General features: G+C 37.5%; 1 protein-coding gene across 7 annotated transcripts in view; it reads left to right on the top strand.

Annotated features, from left to right (window-relative positions):
• The window catches only part of MUSK (muscle associated receptor tyrosine kinase), an 84,742-nt gene that overhangs the window by 23,119 nt on the left and 36,133 nt on the right, over nt 1-25,490 (top strand). For 3 of the 7 annotated variants that reach the window (XM_041004558.1, XM_041004554.1, XM_041004553.1), the window contains exons 6-8: nt 8,390-8,419; nt 13,385-13,509; nt 20,530-20,689. In XM_041004558.1, coding sequence (XP_040860492.1) covers nt 8,390-8,419; nt 13,385-13,509; nt 20,530-20,689 — 315 coding nt within the window. Of the gene's footprint in view, nt 1-8,389; nt 8,420-13,384; nt 13,510-20,529; nt 20,690-21,185; nt 21,199-25,490 lie in introns of all 7 variants that reach the window. The other 4 variants (XM_041004555.1, XM_041004559.1, XM_041004556.1 and 1 more) reach the window with 2 other exon arrangements.

The raw sequence follows: 25,490 nt of genomic DNA, 5'->3' as shown, positions 1-25,490 counted from the left end.
CTTGAAGTGAAGGGGGAAGAACTGTAAGATCTGGCTTCCAAATTTGCCCCCATACCTTGCCAGCTGCACGTTAGGAGTTATACATTCACTGCTTTATATAAACCATGTCATCTTCTCTATAATGTTATGAGTTGGGAATTAGTATCTGCGTTTTCTGGAAAATAAACAAGTTTGGAGCAGTTAAGCAATAATCCTGCTGTAAATACTAATAAGTGATGAGATGAGGATTGAAAGCCAGACCTATCACCTGCATTCTTGTAAGGACATTGGATCTATGAAATTAACCTCTTAAGAGATTTTTGATTTTCCAGTTCCTGAGTTTGTCTTTAAAAAACAGCCCTGGAAGATGTTCTCAGAGGAACAGATAAAGTCCAAGATTTCCATAAGATATTGATTGTAAGGAAATAAATAACAACGAAATGGCTGAATGGAAGCAGAATAAGACAGTTTTTATGAAAGAGACTGTTTTTAAAAGGCAAAAAATAATCAGAGTGCTTTATATAGATGGAACAATTCTTATATCTTTTATAATGTATAGGTCTTATTTCCAACACATTTTGAGTCATCTCTATCTTAGGTGCTATCGCCAAACAAATTCTCACACAATAATGCAAATCTCAGAAAATTTGTATTTTGAAGTAAATTCAGCAGCAAGAGCAACTCAAACTGAGAAACTTTTGTTAGCTTCTTACTTTGAGGTAGTACTTTGTAGTGTTTATTAATTTTCTGTTTTAGTTTTCTCTTTCAATAGATTTGTGTCAGAAAATAAAATTTCATTAGTAATTATAGGCAAGAGTAGAAGCAACATCTATATTTCTCCTTTATTTATGTTTAAAAATTATGACCCTTCCCTAAAATAGAGCACTTGCTCTTCACATTGGACATTGGCAATAGACTATTGGTAAGTTTCTATGTGGAACATGCAGTATTGTTAGTTTCCTAAAAACAGTGTCCTATTAATTCTGTTGGTTCAGGTCTTCCATGTTTGAAATTAGATTATTAAGTGCCTAGATGCTAAATGTTATCATAGCTCCTTTATGGAACACACATTTCTACTTTGGGGCAATATTCCTTTTTCTCCCTACTAATATTTTTATTATATATTCTAACTGTATATTATTAATACATTTACTATATTTTTCTTTTGTTTCATTGCCCATACCTTCTTTCAAACTTTAGGCTATTTTTCAAGAAGAATACAACTGATCACAGCTAGTTGTTTCGGTAGTAATCTAATTTCAAATACTATTTAGAGTAGACATATTTAGGCCTTTATGTTTTGAGAACTGATTTTCATTAGTCTTTATTCGTGTTTTTGTTTTGTTTGTTTTTGTTATTTTGTTTCTTTTCTCTGTTTAAACTCCCTTTCCGTTTCAAATAATTTTGTTTTCAAATTTTTTACTTCATCCTTTCCACAACCACTTGGTTGACTTTGAATTAGATCACAGTGTTCTATTTTGTTGATTACTTTTACATTTTAATATGCATATACTTTGCTAAAACTCAGATTTTAAAATCATTTAGCATCTCATCATTCTTCCATGTAATTTTATCTAATACACTTTCCCCTTTTTCATCTCTCTTGGTACTACACGATATCTTAAAAATGGAATTGATTTCTAGCCCATAGTGAAACAGTTCTACCAATAAATGCCACCAATTCTTCTGTGTTTTTCTTTCTTTTCTGAAGTCATTTTTATTCTGTTTTCTGCTTCTTATTCCTAAAATATATCAGACATTAGCTCTTGGATGTCTGATATATTTCTGTGAGTAATCAGCTCCCTTTGTCTTTGCATGTTTGAAAATGTCATTATTTCACCTTTATAATCGGATGAGCATTGCTATCTAAGCCGACAGTCTTTTCCTGACCCTTACTCTGTGTGTTGTCTGGCATCGGGTCAAGAGGAACTATCTGTCATTCCATCAGTCTTTCTGATGTGGTTCACACTTTCTTGTTTACCTTTAACAATAAGTTATAATGAGTAAAAGCTTACTATAATTTGTTGGTGTCTACTGGTTATTGATGTATAACATATGTTGCAAAAATTTTGTGACTTATGGTAACAAATGATCATATCATAGTTTCTATGAGTCAGGAATTTCGGAGTGACTTTACTGGGTCACTCCTGTAAACTGCATTTGCAGGGAAGATATTGACCCCTTGTGTACTCATTTGAAATCTTGACAGGGTACAAGAATTCAATTCAACTGTTCTGCTTCTCAAGTTAGAATAAGTTGACCTTGAGTGGTGCAAAGCTAACATCCTTACTCTATCTGGGTTCTCCATAGACAGTGAACACTCTCATTGGCATGGTGTCTATTTACCCGGAGTGAATATTTAAGAGCATGAATGGAGGAGAAGTACTGCTTTCCTATGACCCAACCTCAGAAAGCATACCAAGATAAATCTACCACTTATGACTGAGTCACCATGCCAAGGCCAACTCTAAGGAGAGAATTCAGACACAACTATTCCAATGAAGGATTTGTAGAGACATCTTAAAACCAAAACAGTGTCAGAATAGTTCTATTAGCCTTTCTGGGTACTTACTACTACAGTGGTTTGCAACCCACTGACCACTGCAAAGGCCAGTCAGTTTTCAGGGACTTCTGAAAATCATGGACCTCCCCCATCCTAGGCAAGAAATCATGATGCAGTCATTGAGTTTATGTTGCTAGAATTTAACTGCTTTTGAGCTTCGTATCTGATTCTGATGAATTTCAAGCTTTAAATTTCACCTTTTTAATATATCCAGCAAAGTTAGGCATTTTTTCAGATGTAGAAAAATCTCAGTCATTCTCTTTTGAAATATTCTCTTTGTATTTTTCCTCTGCTCTCTACTTCACATTTCTTGGTTTATCTTCCAAATTTTTCTTTTACTATCAGATGATAAGTATCTTCTAACTCAATCTATGTTTAGTATTGTCAAAGCTTGAGGTTTTTATGTCTTTTGGTGTGTGCCTTGAAGTTCTTTTAGTTGATTTTTAATTCCTTGGCATTGCTATTATTTTGCCATGCTTACTTACTTGTATTTCATTTTTTACCATCCAGCTCAGAATTTAATGGAACTTAAAAATGCTAACTCTTTTTTTTTGAGGTTATTAAACAGCTATTGTGTATTTCCTTGATTCTTCCAGAGTGAATTAATCTTTAAATTATTGAATTAATTTTATTTCTTGGCATTAGTTTTCCTACGTATTTTGAAATTCTAATTTGGAACTATATTTCTTATTGTTCTTACTTGTAAATAATTCTCCCTAATTCAATAGTCTTGAAATTATCTTTAGGAGCTTTGCAAGTTTTTTTATTCCAAGCAAGGTGTATCTGCTTGGAGTATCTGCTCTATATTGTTTTGGGATTCAGCCCACACCCATTTGCTAAGTGAACCAAAAGCATAACACACATTCTGGCTAGGCTCCCATGTCCAAACCTTTCTTCTTGTCCCTTTGACTCACACACACACACATATACAACATACACACTGGCTTTACTTTTGGTTTTACTGAACCTTCAATCCAAGAGCTGGGGTGAAACACTGTTGAGAAATCAGAGTCCAGGTCCCTTTTTGTGTTTAGAGAACTGGAATTCAGGAGTCCAAGCTTATCTGCTACATTTTGTTGACTTGTTTACACAGGAAAACATTCATCTTGGTTTTTGTACATGACTTTGTTTCTTTAGGTTAACAAATTGCATTATCTTTATGATTGCTATGCACTTATTCTAGCTACATGATTCAACTGTGAACTCATAGCAGTCCATTTTATAATCATTATGTATCATCACATCAACTCTATCCAGTGGGAAATGTTATCATCAAAGATTATTATTATTGAAAGAACTTGAAAGCATCAATATTTAAAAGTGACATTTTATCCATCTAGAAAACACAAGTGTATAGACTCCACAACTATTTAAATCAATGTAATTGAGGGCCCACACATGTATGCACAGTTTTTTTTGTACAGTAGAAACAATTGGCTATAAATTAAGTGTATCACAAGCTTTCTAACCTGGCTGTTTAGATCCAAAGCATATCCTCTATGTTTCATGCTATAGGCCATTACACTATTTATTCCCGATATTGATTTTCGTCCTATTATGACAAGAAACAGTCAAGTATAACTGGAAACTCTCTGGAACACCCATATTTAAAGAAACTCTTTGTAACAGATCAAATTCTTCCCTTCATGATTTCACTGTGCTTATTGCTTAAATTGAAAAATACCTCTTTATCATTCTTCAAAGGTAGAACAAACCAGGTCATTTGTGACTTTACCTCCAAGTTCTGTTTTATTTACATGTTTAGTTTTTAAAAATTGCTGTATGTATTTGAAAGGTGAAGTGACAGAGAGGGGAGGAGAGCGGGATCAATCTTCCATCCAGTGCCCAAATGGCTGCAATGGCTAGTCTGAGCCGGGCAGAAGCCAGGAGTCTAGAACTCCATCTAGGTTTCACATGTGCATATCTGTGGTCCAAGCATGCCTGTCATCTTTATTGCTCTCCCAGATGCATTATCAGGGAGCTGAATAGGAAGTGGAACAGCCAGGTGTTGAACCAATAGTCATAGCAGTGCCATTAGCCCAGGTGTTGGATTATCCTACTGAGCTACAATGTTAGCGCCTATTCGTATATTTCTTCTCATAATAAATGCATTGTGAGAAAGAGGAAGTCTCACTCCAAAAGACTACAGCATAAGTACATGCAATGTAAGCCTTGGCTAAGAACTTCACCCCATGTAACCACATTCCTATCACGTTATTGACCTCCCCTACTCTTTTACTCAAAGAATACATCATTCTTCCCCTTTTCTTGGCTAGCTTCTTTCTCTCCACAAGGTCACCGTAATAAGTATGTTATTTTTTTTAAGCATTTTATTTTTATTTTTATTGGAAAGGCAAAATTATCTTTTATTTGCTGACTCACTGCCCAAATAGCTGTAACAGCCAGAGCTGAGCTGATCCAAAGGCAGAAGCCAAGAACTTCTTTCTGATCTCAGACATGTGTGCAGGGTCCCAAGACTTTGGGCCATCTTCCACTGCTTTCCTAATCTATAAGCTGAAAGGCTAGTGGAGCAACCAGGACATGAACTGGCTCCCATATGGGGTCCTGGTGCATGCAGGGCAAGGATTTAGCCACTGAGCCACCATGCTGGGCCCTTGATAGATTTCCTTTTATTAATAAAACAATGGGTCTGCCTTTTAAATTCCTTCTTCAGTCAACTAACACAGTAAATGGCATAGGGAAATCTTAATTATCTTTCTGAGAATTAGCACTCCATTGATACACTTACCATTAAGGAGACAAACATTTGTAAAGAGCAAGAGCAAAGAGTCTTGAATAGTCAATTTTTAATGGAATTGACGAGCTATATTATATGTCTGGAAAGATTTACATTCATAGACAGTTAAAAAGTCGTGCTGTTGTGTGAGTTTGTTGGATTTATCCCTGTGTTAGCTTTAGCTCTGAGTACCACAACGTAAGAGCGGTTGGTGAGTTCAAAAGTGAGCACTTAGAATGGCAGATTGTGGCTATCAAGAATGAAATTATGAAAACATCTTATTATTTTTTTTTCCTAGTCTTTCTCAGTAGCCAGAAGTAAGAAATAGGTCTGGTAGGTAGTGATTATAATGGAATTGATTTTGGTTTGTTTTGGTTTTAGAGAGTGCTCTTTTTTTTTCCTTTATTATTTTAAAAAGAATTGATTAAATAGGATGTCATAGTGGTACTGGGATTCTTGAAATAAACGTGAGCAAGGAAACTATTGAACTCAGATATTGAAGCAAAGTGAATAGATGCTATCTGAGATTATTCCAGTAAGACTTAGCTATCATTGAGTCTATTTTTTGAATGTCCTAATGGGTAATCTTAGAAGAGTGAAAGGAGTCATCAGAAATTCTATTGGCAAAGACATTTTTTTATGTGTTATTTCCATAATAGATTTTCGGGACCTTATGGAAAAGTAGGAAGATTTAATATATTATACTAACAGCAGTATGTTTCTAACCACTTACCCCTTATGATTACTAATCAATTTTCAAAGAACAGATGCAGGTATTACATGTTAAGTTGTTAAATGGGAGTTTAGCAATTAAATTGAAATAAGCATCAGATAACAGAATATTTTTTTAAAAATCATGAGTGGTGAAATAGTAAGTTTAGAATTCAGGAGATCAAATACTCATCTAGGTAAGCAGAATACATAGAAAAGGCAGGATTCTAGTTCAAACATGAAATGGCCAAGAAGCTATAAAATAAATGAAGGCATCCACATTTAAGATGAGTTATAGATTGTCCTTTCATAATTTTCTCTAATTTAAAATAGCCACAATTTTCTGAGCATATGTGTGAACATAGATAACACATAAACATGCAAAATATGTATGTACAAATATATATATATATGTCAGAAGTTTTGGTAGTCTATAATTTCTAATAGGTTAAGACTCCTCCTAGGAAAACAACAGATCTTAGACATCCATTCTTCTTGATTGTATTTATCCGCAATGCAGAAAACACAAGTATTTTTTCAAAAATTTCCTTGTATCCAATCCCAAACAAACCAAACAAAATAAACAACAGTGATCACAATAGGAATAAAGTAGAAAAAGACCAAAGGAAAATCAGTAATTTCCAAAAATGGCCCAAAGTATAGTTATAGTCTGGTAATAAAAAAATCAGCAGAGCAAAATTCAAAGGAGGCTCAGAATAGGTAAGTATTCTCTCTGTGTTTGTGGAAGAGTAAGAGAAAAATGACAGTGAATAAGATTCTCAACACTTTTTGATGGTCTTCGAACTTTTTGAAATAAAGTTTTAGAGCTATAGTAGCCATGGAATGAAGACAAGTAAATATTCCAAAATGATCATCCCAACTACTCGCAAACAGTTACATTAGTTGAGGTAGACAGAAAATGTTTTCTACAAGCTTAAAAAGAAGTACACTTTTTTGATAAAGTAGATATACCCAAGCCACAAATAAGCAATTTCTCATGCTAAACTTGGTTCAACCATAGACTATCACGTATTTCTTCTGATTAAGATGTACAAAGAAATCAGATACCTTCAGTTTCCAAATGTCTGCATGAGAAGTTTGAAGTTTGCAGGAAATGCATGCCATCCAATAACTGTGACTTACCAGGCATGGTTCAGCAGAGTACTAAAAGCAGCTTCTTCATTTAGAGGTACATTTAAAGAATTCTAGATTTTCTTTTAACCATAAATGTAATCAATTCAGTAGCTATAAGTAGTCTTTGACCTTAACACATTTAATAAATGGAAAATGAAAGAAGAACGTGTCACCGACTTTGCTGCTAGAGGTAGGAAAAAGTCAGGCAGTAAAATCCAAACAAAATTATAAAAGCCATTCAACTTTAAGGCAACTGGATGTTAAGTGTAAAAATGACATCGTCGCATTCTGACACCAGGATCCAATAGAATGCTCTAAAACTGGGGGTGGAATTCCTGTTTGCAGGTGCCGCAAAGCTTTGAGTTTCATATTTGTTGTTTAGAAAATGATGAGATTTACAGACAATACAAGTGTTAAAAAAATAATCTAAGAAGAAGCGTGTGTTTTCCTTAAGTAAGAATTGTTGCAATGGCACAATTATTTTGACTTGCAGGCTAACATTGCAGTTGGCTTATCATTTACTCTAAAAGTACATAATGATATTAACAAATAAACTTTGAGAAACAGAAATTGGAACTCCATGTGGGGTCTCAATCTGATATCGTGATAGTCAACATTTTAGAATGATATATTTGGACTTATTTTTTTTACTCTCCTAGGATTTTTATAAATATTATAAACCCTCAGCTTAATCTAATTTAGATATTTTTTGGCATTTTCCTCCCTGGTGGTTTCCCAGAAGATAATGATTGACTTCTCCCTGCTGTCTGGGCAGCTTCAGGATGTTGAATCAGAGTTTTAGATCTCTGTTGGTGGTAGGCTCTGTTTTGCAAACCCCCCCTAATCCTATTTACCACAACATGAGTCCATTGCCATAGAAATGATAGCTGAGATCTCAGATCTGACATCGGGACTGCACTGCAGGGCCTCCTAAGAGGAGAGTGGATGCTCTGTTGCCTTGAAAGAAAGGGGGATTATCAACATTAAAATAAAAATGCATGAATGAGCTGTGCTGTTGGGCATGCTGTAGTGTTTTTCTGTATAATACTGCCTGACTAAATGTAATAATCTGAAAGGTTCTGTCACTTAATAGCTTGCTTTGAAAGGTCAGTCGTTTCCCTTAATAACATTCATTTCTTACTGAAATGATACATATACTTAATCTCAATGCATAATTGACATTTCGGTGGCCAAAGACTTTCATTTCATGATGTGTTATTTTGTGTTTATTGTATTTGTGGGTTTTGTCTTATTTCTATTAATAGAAGAAAGTGAACCTGACCAAGATATGAAAGGTATTTTTTTTCTTCTTTCTGAGCTACCTCTTTGTAAATGTATGGCTCTTCTTAATTGTTTATTTTGCTGGCCTTATAAACAACCCGAAAAGTTTTAATTCTGTCAAAAATAACAATGCATGAGGACTATTACATTATAGCATTTAAGAGTGTTATTAGATGGGTTGATTCATTGTATGTTTCTTCACCATTTACATTTCATTTATTTAGTTAGTTTTATTGAAAAGTCAGATTTACAGAAAGAAGGAGAGACAGATGAAAGATCTTCCATCTACTAGTTCAGTCTCCAAGTGACTGCAATGTTTGGAATTGAGCCAGTCTGAAGCCAGGAGCCAAGAGCTTCTTTCATTCTCCCATGTGGGTGTAGGGTTCCAAGGCCCTGGATCATCCCCAACTGTTTTCCTAGGCCACAGGCAGGGAGCTGGTTAGGAAGAGGAGCAGCCAGGATTAGAACTGGTGCCCATATGGGATCCTGGTGCATGCAAAAGGAGGACTTTAGCCAGCAGGCTACTATACTGGGCCCTACCATTTACATTTCTTGAGGAAACATTCAGTCAACAAAAATACTTAAATTTATAGTCCCAAATTCTGGAAATACAGAATAAATGAAATAGAATAAGTCATAATAGGAATTCTACACAGATTGGAAAAGAATCACTTTTTGGCTAGAAAGATTTCTCTCTGTGCAGAAGAGCTGCAGTGTTTCGAGAAGTGCTAACATGTCAAGGCGTTAGCTTGGGTTTCTAATGTTTTGCTTTCAATAGCATGAGGGGAATTAAGCAATTGTTTTCAATCAATAACATTAAATAATTACATTTAAACTGCATTAATATGTACATATTTAGGGGACTATGTTTATAGGAAAGCAGTTAACAATTAAACTTATTTGGGAACAATTTTAATGGAGAAAAGAGATTGTTGTCTTATATCCTGACAAAGCCCAACACTTTGCAATCTTCTAAATAAATTTTTGGTATTTTGAGGATAAAACTTAGAAATTCCCACATAGCACAGCTTAATTCTACAAACTGATCTCAGGTCAGCATTGTTTAAAACTGTAACCCTTTGCCTTCGTCTCTCTGATAAAGCACAGACTGAGTATTCCTCATTTGCAAGGCTGACCAGAAGTGCTTCAGATTCCGAGATTTTCAGACTTCCGAGTGCAAGTATTTATGTAGACCTTACCAGCTCAACATCTCTGATCTTAATCCAAAATCATGTGGTGTGACAGCTAAGGTTTTAATATTAGGGGCACTCAATCTGTATTTGGAATATTTCCTCCTTCTATATACCAGATTTCTTGCAGCTAAAGGCAATAGAAAAGCATTTCAGTTGGTTCTTTCATACTTATTTAATTTGCTACGGCATGTTGTTTTTGGATCAATGTCCTAGAATATATTTACAATTTGTAACTCTCACCAAAATAATGTGTACATTGAATTACATGTATGATTATTATTATGGGTTAATTATTACCCATGCTGGTCAGTGTGGCTGTTATATTTAATGACAACTGGCTTCACTGTTACAAGTGCTTGATAAATGATTTCTCTTTTTTCATATTTGGGACCGATAAGTATAACTGAGTAAAAATCTATCACTATATTACCAGTAACCCTGGCTTTAAAAGAAGATGTTTCTGCTTCATCTAAGAACTATACTAACATAGCTTCTTTTTCCTCATCTTCCTCACTAGCTACCCAGATGATTGCCTTTCATTTGCAGTGGAGAGAAACTCTGTCAGTCCTTTCGTGCTTACTGGCTTCCTGTCTGTACTCTATCCTTTCTCTCTTTTTAAAGATCTCATTCTCTCTTTTTAAAGATTTTTTTAAAGGCACTTTACCAGAGAGAGAGAGGGTGGGGAGAGGCAGAGAGGGAGATATTCCATGTGTTGCTGCTTCACTTCCCAAATTGCCATAATGTCCAGGGCCAGGCCATTCGAAGGCCAGAAGCTTTTGGGTGGATATAGGAGTCCAAGGACTTGGACCACATTAAGCTGCTTTCCCACCTCGTTAACAAGGAGCTGAACTAGAAGTGGAGCAGCCAGGATCTGAGGTGTCAGCTTCACTACCTATGCTACAACAGAGGTCCCCTCTGCTCTTCTTTTTCTTATTCAGCATAGTTGGGGAAAATGCTAATGTGGAGAAGGGCTGAGATACTTAGGGTGAGCTTCGTCGAGCTCATCAGAGAAGTCACTCATACGTTGACTGATTCACTCATTCATTCATTGATGCAGAAAATATTTTTGAATGCTTACAGGCACCCAACAAGGGTAAGGAGGATGAGAATGAGAAGGGATTATAATAAGGACATCTTTGAATAGAAAGCAGCAATCTGTGAACTCTTTGGAGAAGTGAGCAAGAGAGAGAAGGCTGGAAGTCCTTTTTCAATATTGGATAAAGGGAGGAGAGAATGGGGAAATTTCAAGAGATGTCAACTTCTCCGCAATATCTCTTATATGTATTAATCCATTGCCCTTTACAGTGAAACTCATAGCCAACCAAGGGTCTATCTAATTCCTTTGTGGAGGAGATCAACAGTTTATCAACACCTCACACTCATGGAGCTAGCTGTCATGCTGATAGCAACCCATTCTATACCGTTATATGCCCTACTGAAGCCACCTAGCAGTTCTGATAAAGTCAGCATGTTAAAGGCAGCATGTTAAATTTTCTCTGAAATCATGCTGAACCTAGAGTAGAAATAGCTCTCCATTTCATTATGATTTCACAGTTATGCTTAGCTGGGATTGTGCAATATCATCACAGATATTGTAACAAACCTAAATGGTGTTCTGACTATTGTCAATATCAGCCAAAAGAAACAAACCGTAAATTAAAATAAAATAGACTTTGCCTGCTTACTGAATTTCCAGGAAAAATTTCAAATCCCCAAATTCAAACCTTTGCCTTTATAAATTAAAGTGGGAAAAAAAAACTAGATTTCACTCGTACCCAATAACTTTGCTCATCTTTAGCCAGAGACTCTCATTCATGTTAAAGGATCCAGTAAACATTATTGGAACACATTTCTAACACCTTTCAGATTTGTAATAATCCAAGTCCAAGTGTGTCAAGAATTCGGTTGTCTCGGATTCTCAGAGCCAATGAGATCCGTAACAGGTTCATGCAGTGATCTTAGAGTTTAAAAAAAATTAGCCCCAACCTGTGAAAGCTATTTCAACAACATGATGCACATGAACTCACACAGAGCATACAGTCCACGTTTCTATTATTATTATGAGAGAACATTAGTAAAGGAGAACATCCGTGTGCATCTTTATTAGAATACCGGTCAAGTCTGTCAGTTGTCAACAACCTGAGTCAGAGCCCACAAACTCTGAGCTTAGACTAAGTTGGAAGAATGACTCCAAAGAGAAGTACACATCACATTTTGATGATGTGCCTCTTAAATCTCATTTCATCCACAGTAGATCAGCATCAGTAGATCATACATAATGCTATGTATTTGAAGAGAGTAATTTGACTGTATTTGATGGCACTGCATCCCCACTGATCCTTTTGATGGCTGCCAGATTCCAGGATTTTCCTAAAAGCAAGCTACATTTTGCTTTTAAGGAAGGAGATTCAACTTTACCTTAAACATTGAATGCCAGGTTCAGCAGTTGTCTTGCAACTGCTCTGTTTCCTTGAAAATAGCACCTTTTTAGGATCCAATTTCTGTATGCCTAAAATATTCTGTGTTTTAGAGCTTTCAAGATCACAAGAATTCAAATTAATTAAAATCTGCACAGAGCAGACAGTTATCAAACACACCATGTCCTCATTTCCTTGAATTATGACAGTCTATAACAACTACGCTTCTGTTACAGGTCACAAATAGCATGCCATTGCCGTACATATTCCCTGTCTGCTGAATGCTACATCCTCATACATTACTTCAGAATTCAAGCTCTACAAATTTCTGTTAACCGGGATAGCTAATCTTCAAAGGATAGTGTCAACGAGGGCCATTTGAAAATCTTGTTCTCTGTTTTATTCATAGGAAACAAAAGGCAGGAACCTAAAGTATTGATTGCTTATCAGGCAATCAAAAATGTTTATAATAAAAAATTAAATTTGAAATTAGAAGATCTGAGTTCATATTTCTTATCCATCATTTTTATTTTCTTGTTAAAACACACTAAATGGCACTCAGCTTTCTTTAAAATCGCTTTCAAGTTTAATGAATCAGTAATTCCAAGTATCCTTTTGTGCATTCTGAACTGCAAACCTAGTTAAAGGTAGGATATCTTTTCAAGTCTAAAGAAATACTTTTTAATCAGTGGGGATTCAGCCTCCCAAAGGAATATGAATTCCTCAAACTTTTCCATAACTTTGCCTAAAACAGTCTGTTATTTGTATCACTTCATTCACTGAAAAGCTATTGTCTGCATATAGTATAATTGAAGGTGTAAAGTATTAACTGTTTCATTAATTCAATAAAATTTTATCTTGGGTTTGGGGCTCTGTTTGTTCAGAAATTATCCTAGGTATTAAAAAACAGTGGAGCCTTTTGGTTTCCCATACTTTAAAAGGGAAGCAACAAACATATAAAAAATAAATCAGATTATTTTAGATAGAGAGATGGTCTGTCAAGATAACAAGATGATGAAAAGCTAATGAGTGTAGCTTATAGTGTATGTTTGAAAATTTAGGAGGGTCCTTGTAAGGAAATGTCATTTAACTAGAGACTTAAATAGAGACACAGGAAACCTGCAGTGTACAAACGAGGGGTGAGTGGTCCAGGCAAAGGACAGCCTCCTTCACTGGAAACAAGCTCACCATGTCCTTGGGTGGTGAGAAAACTTAAGATCCCAGCATCAAGGCTTTTGTTATTTTCCTTGGCATTTGGCACATGGAATTTGTTATTTTCCTTAAGACATAGGGACACGTGGTGAAAATAGTAATTTTCGAAGACCAGTGTAGTTTGGCCATTCACTCATTGCTTCTGTCTTTCTAACAGTTTTTGCCAGAATCCTGCGGGCTCCTGAATCTCACAATGCCACCTTTGGCTCCCTTGTGACCCTGCGCTGTACAGCAACAGGCATCCCAGTGCCCACAATCACCTGGATGGAAAATGGAAATGCTGTGAGTGTCATAGTCATGGAGACATGTCTGAAAGGAAGAGCCACTGTTGGTCCATTTCAAGGTGTTCTTATAGCTACCTTGATCTTTGTCATCGAGTCCATCATTACTGATATTTTCCAGCATCTTTGTCCTACAAAGACACTATCATAGAGACTGAACTGATCTACTATGATCAGGACTAGCAAAAGATATCAAATCTTTTCTTCATGCCTTTGTGTAAAATAAATGATACCAATTCCTTCTCACAGAAGTAAAGTGACTTTCATAAAACTTACTAGTAAAAAACTACTCACTGCTGGGAGCTACTTCGGAGAAGCATCATCATGAATTAGAATCCGTGCTTATCAGCTCAACATTCTTTTCTTTCCTTTAATAGTAATAACATAGCTAATATCTGTCAAATGATTATTTTGGGTAAAGTTTTATTCTAAGAACTTTACATTTAAGCTTTTACTTATCCAATCCACAAAGTATTAAACATCTGGGAACCTAACATTATTTCAGGCCATATGGATATACAAACAAAAAGGCAGCATTGTGTCGCGCAAACAGCTTATAGTCTGGAGAAAAATATAAGAAGATAAAATAAGGAGATGTGTAGATAATTGGGGAAAGACAAGGAAAGATTCTCTGAGATTAAATTGTACACGGTGTGTCAGAGAATCAGCCAGAACCATGTGACTGAGGGAGGGAGCAAGGTGGTAAGAAAATGTCAGCATTTTAGACCATGCACACGAGTACAGTGCAATGAAACAATCTGGCTTGTGATGAGATTACATTGTGAGTGTTTTTGTGCTGTTTTCCCTCTCATTCTTGTTTATTGTGTTTGGTTTCCTTGTATGCCTAATAGGATAGATTATGACTCTTCTCAACTGTGTGGTTACACACAAAGTGTAATTATGCAAGATCATGGATGGGTTAACCAGCTTGGTTATGGTTATTTCATCATGCATAGGCACAACAAAAGCGTCAAGTTTTAAATATAAACATACATATGTATACATGCATTTATGCTTTTATATATACATATAATTCATATTTCTTAGCCATACCTCACTAAACTAAAAATAAGTTCCAAGGAAGAATTTTGGTAAAGTCATGCTGTTCTCTGCTTATACCCAAATCCACCCCACTTACTCTTGTTTTTGCAATGTTGTTATCATTAAGAAGACTGATTGTAGCCCCAAAAGATGAGAACCAGGACACAAAACTGAGGAAAAGAAGGGGAGAGTTGGAGAAGAGTCCATCTGTGAAATTTTGATGTATAACATAAGACGGCAAAAATTCACGAAATTCTACGATTGCTCCAGTAGTAATGTCTTTCTGCATAGACATGACACAAGCTTTCAATTGATTTATTATTGCTGATTTCACACATATGGTTTATGCTGTAGGATTTTTTTTTCCTTTATAATACTTGAATAAGACTTCTATCTAAACTATTATTAAAATTGGTTCATTTTTGGATGGGCCTTTGGCATAGGCAGTTATGATGCCAGGCTGGAATGTCCAAAGCCCTGTCAAAGTACCTGGGTTTGAATTTCATCTCCATTCCTGATTCTAGCTTTCTGATAATGTATACACTGGGAGGCAGAAGGTTATGTTTTACTTGGGTCCCTGCTCTCTACATGGGAGACCTGTCAGTAACTGGCTTTCTGCTTTGTCCTGGGCCATTCCTGGGTACTGCAAGTATTTGAAGAATTAAACCAACAGATGGGAAATCTGTCCCTCTTTTTCCCTCCCACCAGCCCTTAACTCCTTGACTCTTGATTAAAGAAAAAAATAAGAAGCTTGCTGCTTATCTAATGTCCTTTCAAAAATGCAGTGACTAGACAAATGAAGGTCAATTACCAGCTGTGCAATGTGAAGCACTGAAGTATGAAAATTAGATGGAGAATTGGGAGGCTTCCGTCGTAAAGATACTTCTTTAGCTAATGTGATGCTGAGGGAGTTGGTCACCATTTAGACACTGATTTTTTTTTTTAATTCAACAATGAATACACTACCACAGACATCAGGGTTTACACTGCCTTAATTTTGTGAAGTTACTGTAAACTAACTTGGTGCCTACTCTTCTTTACTAGTCTAATTAGATTTCAAGCACGATTTTTAATTGCAGTATATTTAGCAATGTGTTTCACAGCTCTTCTGTGAATGCTGTTGTGGTTCTTCTAAGCCACTCAAGGTTGATATAATGATACCCTGAGGAAAAAAATCAAGAGACTGACAATATAACTAATTATTTGCCTTGTTGTGTGAAGAAAGAAACAAAGATGGAAAGACATAGACTTTTAAAACATCCGTGTTTTCGAAAGGTTCATATGTGCTTAAGAATAGAGCAGAGATGATGAATCTCTGATGGGGCCCAGAATTAAAAGAGGGTAGTTGGGGTTACTTCTGGCTTGATAGAGAGACCCAACTTAGTCCCTCAAGATTTGGCTCATAAAAAGAAGGCATAAAATAGATCCATCACCTCAGATTCTAAAACAGGAGTAAAATAAACTAACAATGATTTCCCTCCAGGAAGAAAGAAAAGTACACCCACAGTTCTTATGGTCAAAGAACATGTGCACATATTGCAGCCAAGTTCTTGGTAACACTACCCATGTCCAAGACGAAATCGAAATGACTTTGCCCATGCTGACGCAAATGGCAGGAAAAGGAGGCAATTTCAGGCATTTCATGTTTTCAAAGTTGCAAACCAGAAAGTCTGTTGAAGAGAGCAGGGGGATCCCACAGTTCTGATATCCTTGGAGGGGCTGAACCAAGACTAATGCAGAACTGGGAGAAAGTTGGCGCAGAATGAAACAGTTTCAACTGTGGCTTCTCACTAACCAGAGTTAGTATTCATTGCACAACAATGAGTACTGGAAGAGTGTGGATGGCCCTCTTCTACCCCAGGAACATGCCAGTTAACGAAATTCCTGAACAGTTAGAGACAAAGAGCAGGATTAGAGATTAAGACAGTTCTTACTTCCTGTGGAACTGTGATTCATTTCCATGGAATCTTGCAGTCACCGATGAACTGCAGAAGAAGTGGCAAAGTTCTTTTCGTCTAACAAAATTGGAAACAGCAGTTTGGTGAGGATGGAGCCAAGTTTACTTAAAAATCTTACTTGTGTTTTTAGCAACAAATTTAAAGTTACACCAATCGGTGTTTTTATTTAAACATTCAACTAAAAAGGTAGAAAATTGTATCTCTCTTGATTTGTCCAACAAATACAATTTCTTAAATATTTTATAATGTGGATGGATTATTTAGAAGATTTTTGTGAAATGGACAGTGAGTTTCTCATGTTGTGTTATTGAAGTTTGTTTTTTAAGGAAAGATCATTTATATCTTGTACATATTTTTGAGAGGTAGTATTTTTGGTTGAAAATACATAGTTTTAGTCATCTTAATTTATTAACTATATTAACTGAATTACAATGCAGTAAGTTGTAGGTGAAATAACTGAACACCCAATTTGAAAGAAGTTAATCCTGAAGGCTACCTTAATCAGAAGCAATGGGAACATGGTTCTCAATCTAAAAAAATTTTTTAATGATGTCTTGATAGACATTATTGCAACTTCATGATAATGGGTGCTACTGGGCATTACTTTGACAGTTCTACCAGACCAGCTGGACCTGTTTACAAGATAGGGCCACTGAGAGCAGAACACCTTGCAATGGTCTTCTTATGCCAAGGTCAAATCATGAGGTTACCAGATTATCCGGACTCTTTGAACTCAGTGTTATCAACAAACAAAAATATTCCACAGATCTAGTCAATTTTATTGCCTTAAGTATTTTCATACACCTTATCTCAGGCTTATTTTATGGCACCTATTTGATAGAGCTTCTTACTCTGCTACTCTGATTAAAAAGTTATTACTAATTTTATTGTAGAAGAGCATTTTGAAATGATAACAGAAAAGTAAAATGAAAACACAAGCTTATTTTAGTGCAGAAAAAAAAAACAGGAATTCATGCATAACTATTTCATCATATACATGCTGCATGAACTGTTTAAAGTATTACTCTTGAGTTTATTTAAGGCATGCAGCATAAAGCTTTGATACACATATTTGTAGTGAATTGGTTACTAGGTAAAGTGAATTAAAATACATGCTTAAGAAAAAAACACTGCTCCCAAGGCAGAGAACTAGGACTCTGCTCCTCTAGGTTACTATGTGTTTATTGTAAAGGCCAGATATAGTCATTTCAATGAAGTAGAGTTGTCCCTCGTGATCTGCAGGGAATGTGGTACCCTCCCATGCTGCAGATGCTGATGTGCATTATAAAATGGCATAGTATTTGCATGCGACCTCTGCACTTCTTTGCATATACTTGAAGTCATTTTTGGATTATCTACAACACCCCGTACGATGTAATTGCTCTATAAACAGTGCTGTATGGCCTAACAGAATGACAAGAAAAAAATCTAAATATGTTCAGATTCCCTTTTGTTTTCTTTTCCCTTTTAATATGTGTTTTGTTGAATCCACGGATGCAGAGCCATACATCCAGGGAGCTGCACTCTATCCCTTAGCATATCTTAGGAACACTCAGGGCACCACTCAAAGCTCTCGCCTTTGATCTTCTAAACCTGATGGCAAAAAGATCACAACCAAAGGCAAAGCATTGTTTTTATTTTTAGGTCATCAAAAAATACTAAGCTGTTGGCCAGGGTGATCCTTGTAGAAAGAAAAATAAATTCAGTGAACAGGACCTACTCTGCATGAGTCCCCAGCTGAACCAAGCAGGATCTCTGGGTAGGGAGAAGCATGTATGAACCACATCACAGTCCAGCCACAAGCCTCAACCTTGCTGGTCCCTTTGGCAAAGTATTTCAACACCTGGATAAGGCCCAGGAGAAGAGACTTCAAGCAGTTGGGGAAAAAAATGCTTCTTTTTCGATGCAAGGATGCTTTCTGTGACCTTGAGGACATGTTTAAGGATGACTTCTATGATGAACGTGAAGATAGTTGAGTGGGTAGGCCTGGTTTGGAGGATTGCTTGTCTCCAAAGCATTACACAGTCGTACTACGTCCCTAAGACTCTACTTATAGGAACTAGAGAGTGATTGCATGTATAAACAAAATAGGAAATAACATAAAGTATATCAATTGAACACATGGATTTTGAAGATTTATTTTTTTCAAACTGTCGGTTTGTATCAAAATTCAAGGAGAGTCCGAAATCATATTTTCAAATTGTTCAGCTCTTTTGACCCACGTCGGACCCTCATATCCATAAGACATTGCATCTTTGATAAGTATAATGAGAGTTCAGTTGGAATTTCTCTGCTAAGTCTATGTCTCAACAGTATTTTTCTCTTTTTGTTAAGTTTTGATAGACTCCAGTAGGCTTAGCTGGGAAAAAAGTTGTAATGTTTTATTTTGCCTTGGGAGTTTTTCCCGTTAAAGTCAATTTATAGTCACATAAACTAGTTTTTAACTTACAATTGAGATTAGAAATGAAAGTAAAGGCTGAAAAGGCAAAGATGCTAACCGAACCTTCTTTTACAGAATTAGTGCTTAATTGATGGCCTCGGTTCATCCTTACCGAGAGCAGCCATCCAGCAGCTAGGATAAAAGCTCATCTCACCCCAGGGATTCCCTCCTCTCTGTTGGTCTAACTGAACATCCTCTTTCATGAAAAAACAGAAGCAGAGCTGGCTCCACATTTCTCACCATCAGTCCTACTCCTTCATTCTGGACAGAAGTATCTCTTTTGAGACCTCCACATACAGATAACTATGCCACCCACATCCACTTCTCTGCCTGGTTTCCCTTGAAAAATTCTATTCTTATCAGGAGCTAATTCTTTCAGTGACATTCCTCTCAAATTTTCCTCAAACTACTATTATTCCCCCATCCATAAGGAGTTAAAATAAGTATTAAAAGATGATATAACACTCAAGAAAAATAATGATAAAAGAACCATTTTTTTGGAAGGCCATCTCCTTAACAATGACATTTGTTGTGTATTTATTTTTTTCATAGTTGCTTGATTGATTCACATTATTGTTACCGTTTTCTTCTGCATTGGGATTTTATTTGATCTTTCATCTAGGACTAGGGAAGGATTTGGGAACATGAGGACTAAAAGCATAGTCCCTGGTGTCAGATCAATTAGGGTGCAAATTCTAATTCTACAACTTAAAGCAGTGTTTTAGACAGCTGGAAGTGTCGACTGTGTGCTAATAGCACACATATTGTTGCTCTCTAAGGGCATTTGAGTGATACAACATTATGCATGTCACACCTCACTGATGGCTTCACATCCATGTTTTCATGATAACCATCGATGTGATTGATGAACGTGTATGAGGATGAGTCAAGAATTCTGAAATCAGCTCTGAAATGTGAAGTCCTAGAGGGCACATATTGGAGGATCCACATAGTATGTCTTTCATATTTTGTATCATTATTTATTGCTGTATCACAAATCACCCCTGTGTTTAGTGGATTTACAATAAACATTTATTAGTGTTTCCACGCCTGTGGATCAATTAAACGGTTTTGATGATTTGGCGTAGGACTGTCTGACTTTGGCAAATCCAAGATCTATGATTGGTAGGTAAGTGCATACTAGTTGGTTCAGAGTAGCCTTATTGCAATGTTCCATTGTTGATGTTGCTCTGACCTAAAGCAGTGAGGATAAATAGATCATGTTTGTTTTGTCTTTGAGAAGGCTGTCTCTGGCTTGATGAAAGAAATCCACATGTTCCAAGATCAATGAGGAAACAATCACAAAATGCCAAACATTTACAAGTCTGCTCATTCCAGAATGCATTATAAAGCTATCTAGATTCATAATGTGCAGCAAGATACACCCGCTTGAGACGAGAGCTAAATGTCACATTATGAGGGTATAGGCAGGCTTAGGCAAGGAACTTTTCTTTCCTGCTGTTTCTGCAATTTGTCACATGCTTTTTGATTATAACTTAATGTTTTTCCTACTAGTCTTTTAATAAGCATATTAAGGATTCCTTGATCTTGTTCTATCTTTTGTTTTCCCCTATCTCATCAGGTTTCTTCTGGATCCATTCAAGAAAGTGTGAAAGATCGAGTGATTGACTCCAGACTGCAGCTGTTTATCACCAAGCCAGGACTCTACACTTGTATAGCTACCAACAAGCATGGCGAGAAGTTCAGCACTGCAAAGGCAGCAGCCACCATCAGCATAGCAGGTAGCATGGCCATTCATGGCTGCATTGCTCCAGGCGAAGGGGGCATTGGCACGTTTCCACATATTACATTGGGGAAAACATTCCTTTTCTTTTATGTATTACCCTAGTCCCCTTGGGCTCCTTTGCTCCTTCATGGGCAGCCTACTCCAGAGGCAACCCAGACATGGATTTTGCCTGATTTATTACCTCAAACTGAAATTACCAAATATGTTCTCAAGTGATAGGTAATAGTTTGAAGGAGTTTATTTCTGCCTCTATCTCCTCCTTTCTCTCTTCCTGCTCTTTAACCTCCCTCCTCTCCTCTTCCCTCCCTCTTCCTGCCTTCCTTCTTTTCATCTTCCCTCCCTTCCTTCCGTCCTTACTGATTTTAGCACTAAGCATCGAACTTCCTATAGCTCTGGAAGAGTATATTGGCAGATGCCTTAATACAACGGAGTCAATCTCCACGTGACTTTCCCGAGGGCGTTTTTATAACCTATAAACATTACCCTTGGAGTTCCCCCCTTCCTGTTTCCTGCATGTGACAGGAGGACTTACAGGTATGTTCCAGGAAAAGAGCTGGCTCATGGATTTCTAGGATGTTTCAGTCAAGTCATAAAGATTTATTTTTAAAATTTAAATTCCTCAAAGGCTTCTGAGAACATTTATTGGATTCCTAGAGTTGAAACAACCCCTGTATCAGGAAGTGCCAAGCATGTTGTAGTCACAGTGTGCCTGTTGCCCATGGATCAGCAAAGAGGTGCCTGGCCTGACATGTAAGGCAAGCACTGGGAGAACCTGTTCCCAGGGCCAGCTCCCCAGAGCCTGCTGTTTCTTATTACAGTATTACTTCTTTGATCTTCGCTGGTGGGGAAGCTTGCCATAACATCTGTGACTTTTCTCATAGAAGGTTAGCAGAGGTCACTGAGAACTAGATAGGGTGCACTGGACAATGCTAGGCCTCTGATGGAGAAAGGAAACTCCCATGCCAAGGTTCCCTCTACCGTCTCCCTCAGGGATATCTGCCTATGGTGTTTGGAGTCATAGTAACAGTTGCGGGACATTATCTTTCCTGAGAACAGAAAGGCTCAATTGAACAAATTCAAACTCAGTTTTACAAGTAACAGTAAAATATTACTTTTATGTAGTGTTTTGCCATTAATAAAGCACTTTTACAGGCATTTATAAAATGCACCCGATGTCCTCCACTATACTGGGTATATTAATGAATTAAACCTAATTCATAAGTGAGTCCTGTTTTCTTTGAGTTTCCAGCCAAAGAGGAAAGTTACCCATCCACATATAATATGGTATAGAATGTATCCTACTGTAGAAGCAGAGACAGTATTCAAGAGCAGAGCAAAAGACAGGCGGGGATTTAAGAAAATCCTTGGGAAACAGGTTCCCTTCAGACATAGTTTATGGAGATGAAAGGAACAGGCTAAAATATTTCAAAAAAAAATTGTCATTGGCAAATCCAGAATATTATAGAGACAAATGAAGTAAAAAATAGGGAAGAAAGGGTTTAGATCGGGGCACTAGCCAGGTTATAAACAATCGGAGTATGTTTAATGTATTCTTCCACCAATTGTGGTTCATTTAATTATTTCAAAGGAAACAAGTGCTTTGGTAAGATAGATCCTCCAGCAAACTAACCTGTATCGGGAGTCGCAGGGTGGGAGGTGGAGCAAGCAGTTGGGAGACGCTTGAAGGAATCTGGAAAGGTCATCAAGGTCCGAGAACAGCAACATCAGTTAGTGCAGCTTGAGGACAGAAGCACGGGACCTGTCAGGACAGAAATCAGCTTGACAAGTGCTGGAATGTAGCAGTGGAGTCAAAGATGGAGTTAAGAAACATCTGAGATTTTGAGGAGTGGGATCTAGGACAACAATAATGTAAACCAAAAAAAAAAAAAAAAAACAAACACAAGTAGGGCCAGGAGATGGTTAAGTACTTACAAATTGTTATGAGTTTGAATTAGTTGCAATCATTCATCTCCCCTGTTTTTCCTCAAGATTTATTTGTTTTTATTCGAAAGACAGATTTTTGTATATTTAAATTTTTTAAATTTTAACACTGCAGTTCCACAGGCTCAGAGATTTCCCCTTCCACCCCTGCATTCCTCTGCTCCCTCCTCACAATTTTTCCTATGCTATTACAATAGTCCTTCAGCAAAATCACAAGTCCATCAAGTGTGTCATGGCATTGTGGATATAGACAATGCTAGAAAGTCCAGCATCCTATTGTCAAGGGTTTTTAACAGTTCCATTGAGAATTGAAAGGCAGATTTACAGAGGAGGAGGAGGAGAGAGAGAGAGAGAGAGAGACAGAGACAGATCTTTCATATCCTGGTCCATTCCCCAAATGGTGACAATGACCTCAGGTGGGCCAACATAAATTTGTGAACCAGGGGCCCAGTGTGGTAGCCTAGTGGCTAAAGTCCTTGCCTTGCACACACAGGGATTTCATATGGGCACCAGTTCTAATCCCAGTGGCCCTACTTCCCATCCAGCTCCTTGTTTGTGGCATGGGAAAGTAGTGGAGGATGGCCCAAAGCCTTGAGACCCTGCATCCATGTGGGAGACCTGGAAGAGTCTCCTGACTCCTGGCTTCGGATTGGCTCAGTTCCGACAATTATGGCCGCTTGGGGAGTGAATCAATGGATGGAAGATCTTCCTTTCTGTCTCTCCTCCTCTCTGTATATATCTTTCAATAAAAAATAAAATATGCCTTAAAAATAAATAGATAAATTTGTGAACCAAAAGCCGCTTCTTCTGGGTCTCTAACATAGGAATAAGGACTTTAGGTTTGGACTAGCCTCTGCTGCTTTTCCAGGCCATCTTTAGGGAGCTGGATTGAGAGGTGGAACAGCTGGGACTAGAACCAGAAACCCTGTAGGATGTCAGCACTGGAGCCGAAGAATTAAGCCTGCTGTGCCACCATGCCAGCCTCTCCAATGTTTTTTTTGGTTGTTGTTGTGGTTTTACCTTACAGATAAATGGAAACAAATTTATGTAATCTATCTATACCTGTGTCCCAAGGAAGCTAAAAGTGGGATTTGCATGGGTTAAGATGGTTGGAGTATTGTATGCAGGCAGGGACTTGCACAGAGTGGAATGCAGACAAACATTGGTCACCTCATCAGGGCAAGGGTCATGCAGTTGGCACCAGCAATGACTTGACCAACAATGATTCTGGAAACAGTAGTGGTACAGATGTCAGCTTTAAAGTGAGGGACGCCTGGGGACCCAGGAAGTGAGACTTTACCCACTCTGGAAAGGGTGTGTTTACACTTGCTGCCAAGGAGTCATCAAGAGACGTGAGCATAGGCAGAGCAGGCAGCAATAAAGAAGAAGTTAACCTGTAACTTGGGCATGGATGCTTGTCTTCTTGAGAACTGCATGAATGTTTACATTTGTCTGTGTGTAGAATCATAGTATGGCACAATGTTAGGGCTCAAGGGAGGGAGTACATTTTCCACCAAAACTTGTTTTTTAAAAAAGGAAAATATTTTAAAAATCTACCCTTTTTGGATATGAGAAATCAGAAATAATTCTATTTTCTGGGAAATCACTGCATATCTAATGTTATTTCTTGCTTTAATTCATGAAAGCTGAAGATCTATGCTATGGTTGGTGTCACTAATGAGTTGCAGATCTGCAAATCTTCCACTTTACCCAGCATTCCAGGAAAGATCTAGTAAGAGTATCACAAATGCCACTCAAGAAGTGCTCCAAGCCTCTTGAGGCATCTGCCATTCTTTCTTCTTCTCTTTGCTCTGTTCTTACCTCATGAAAGTCCCCATGGAATCATTAAGGAGTCACCCCCGAGACCTGCACTGCCCCTTGGACCTATACTCCAAGGATGAGGGTCACCTTGGGGAAAAGAGATATTAGAGCCACTTCAACTCGGGAGCACTTTGAAGGAGTATGGTCTTGTGCTTCCCAGATCTCCTCCAGCCCATGTATGTCATCTGCTTTGACTCCTGTCTCCTTAGGCCTCAGTGAGCTGGACAGAGGTCCAGAGCTCCAAGTCAAACACAGTTACTCCCCTTGCCAGTGTGGCAACACGGCCTTACCACAACAAATTCCTTTTCTCATTTCATTCAGCCCCATCCTCTCATTGTGTTCTACAGTCCTCTGCCCCCTCTGACACATGCCTCAAGTTTCACTTTGAAGCTTTACTCCATCTGTTTATTTACCTATCACAGCTGGAATACTGAGAATGGAAAGAGCTGATCCAGTGTTTGGGACTATGTCTAAGGATGTTTCTAGTGCCTGAAGAACAACAACAAAAAAATAAAGACCAAAGTCCTTGCTTGTGTCTGCCCAAATCTTTATGAATTGTCTGAGAAATGTGATATAATTCTTCCTGACTCATTTACATTTGCTGGTAGTCATCAGAAGAAGTCAGAAAAAAAAAAATCTGGAGCCTCTCCATAGGAATCAGGAAGTTGCATTTCCCCTTGAGTCACAACCACTGGAGGTTCAAGTTGTGATCTAAACTCACCAGATGCCAGGTATTTGGCAAGATGCCTTCCCTTTGTCATCAGAATCCTCAGCCCTGTGGCAGAGACCAACATGACAGACCATGATCCCTGCAATGAGCACAGCCTGAGACAGCTAGAGGCCATCAAAACAGACACAGGGCCTCGGAAAAAAGGAAACACTCTTGTATTTCCCTTTCCCAATGGTCCAAACAGGTTCTAATCAGGAGTGAGGCCCAAAGTTTGGCCTGTTATCTAGTCTAAAATGTAAAGATGAGTCTGTGGCCATACTGTTCCTCTACTGGGAGCCACTCCTACCTCTACCAACACTCTTAT

The sequence above is a fragment of the Ochotona curzoniae genome, unplaced genomic scaffold, assembly GCF_017591425.1.
Source record: "Ochotona curzoniae isolate NIBS_2020 unplaced genomic scaffold, NIBS_Ocur_1.0 scaffold_3208, whole genome shotgun sequence".
Classification (NCBI taxonomy): domain Eukaryota; kingdom Metazoa; phylum Chordata; class Mammalia; order Lagomorpha; family Ochotonidae; genus Ochotona; species Ochotona curzoniae.
This window is presented reverse-complemented; position numbering and strand designations above follow the sequence as displayed.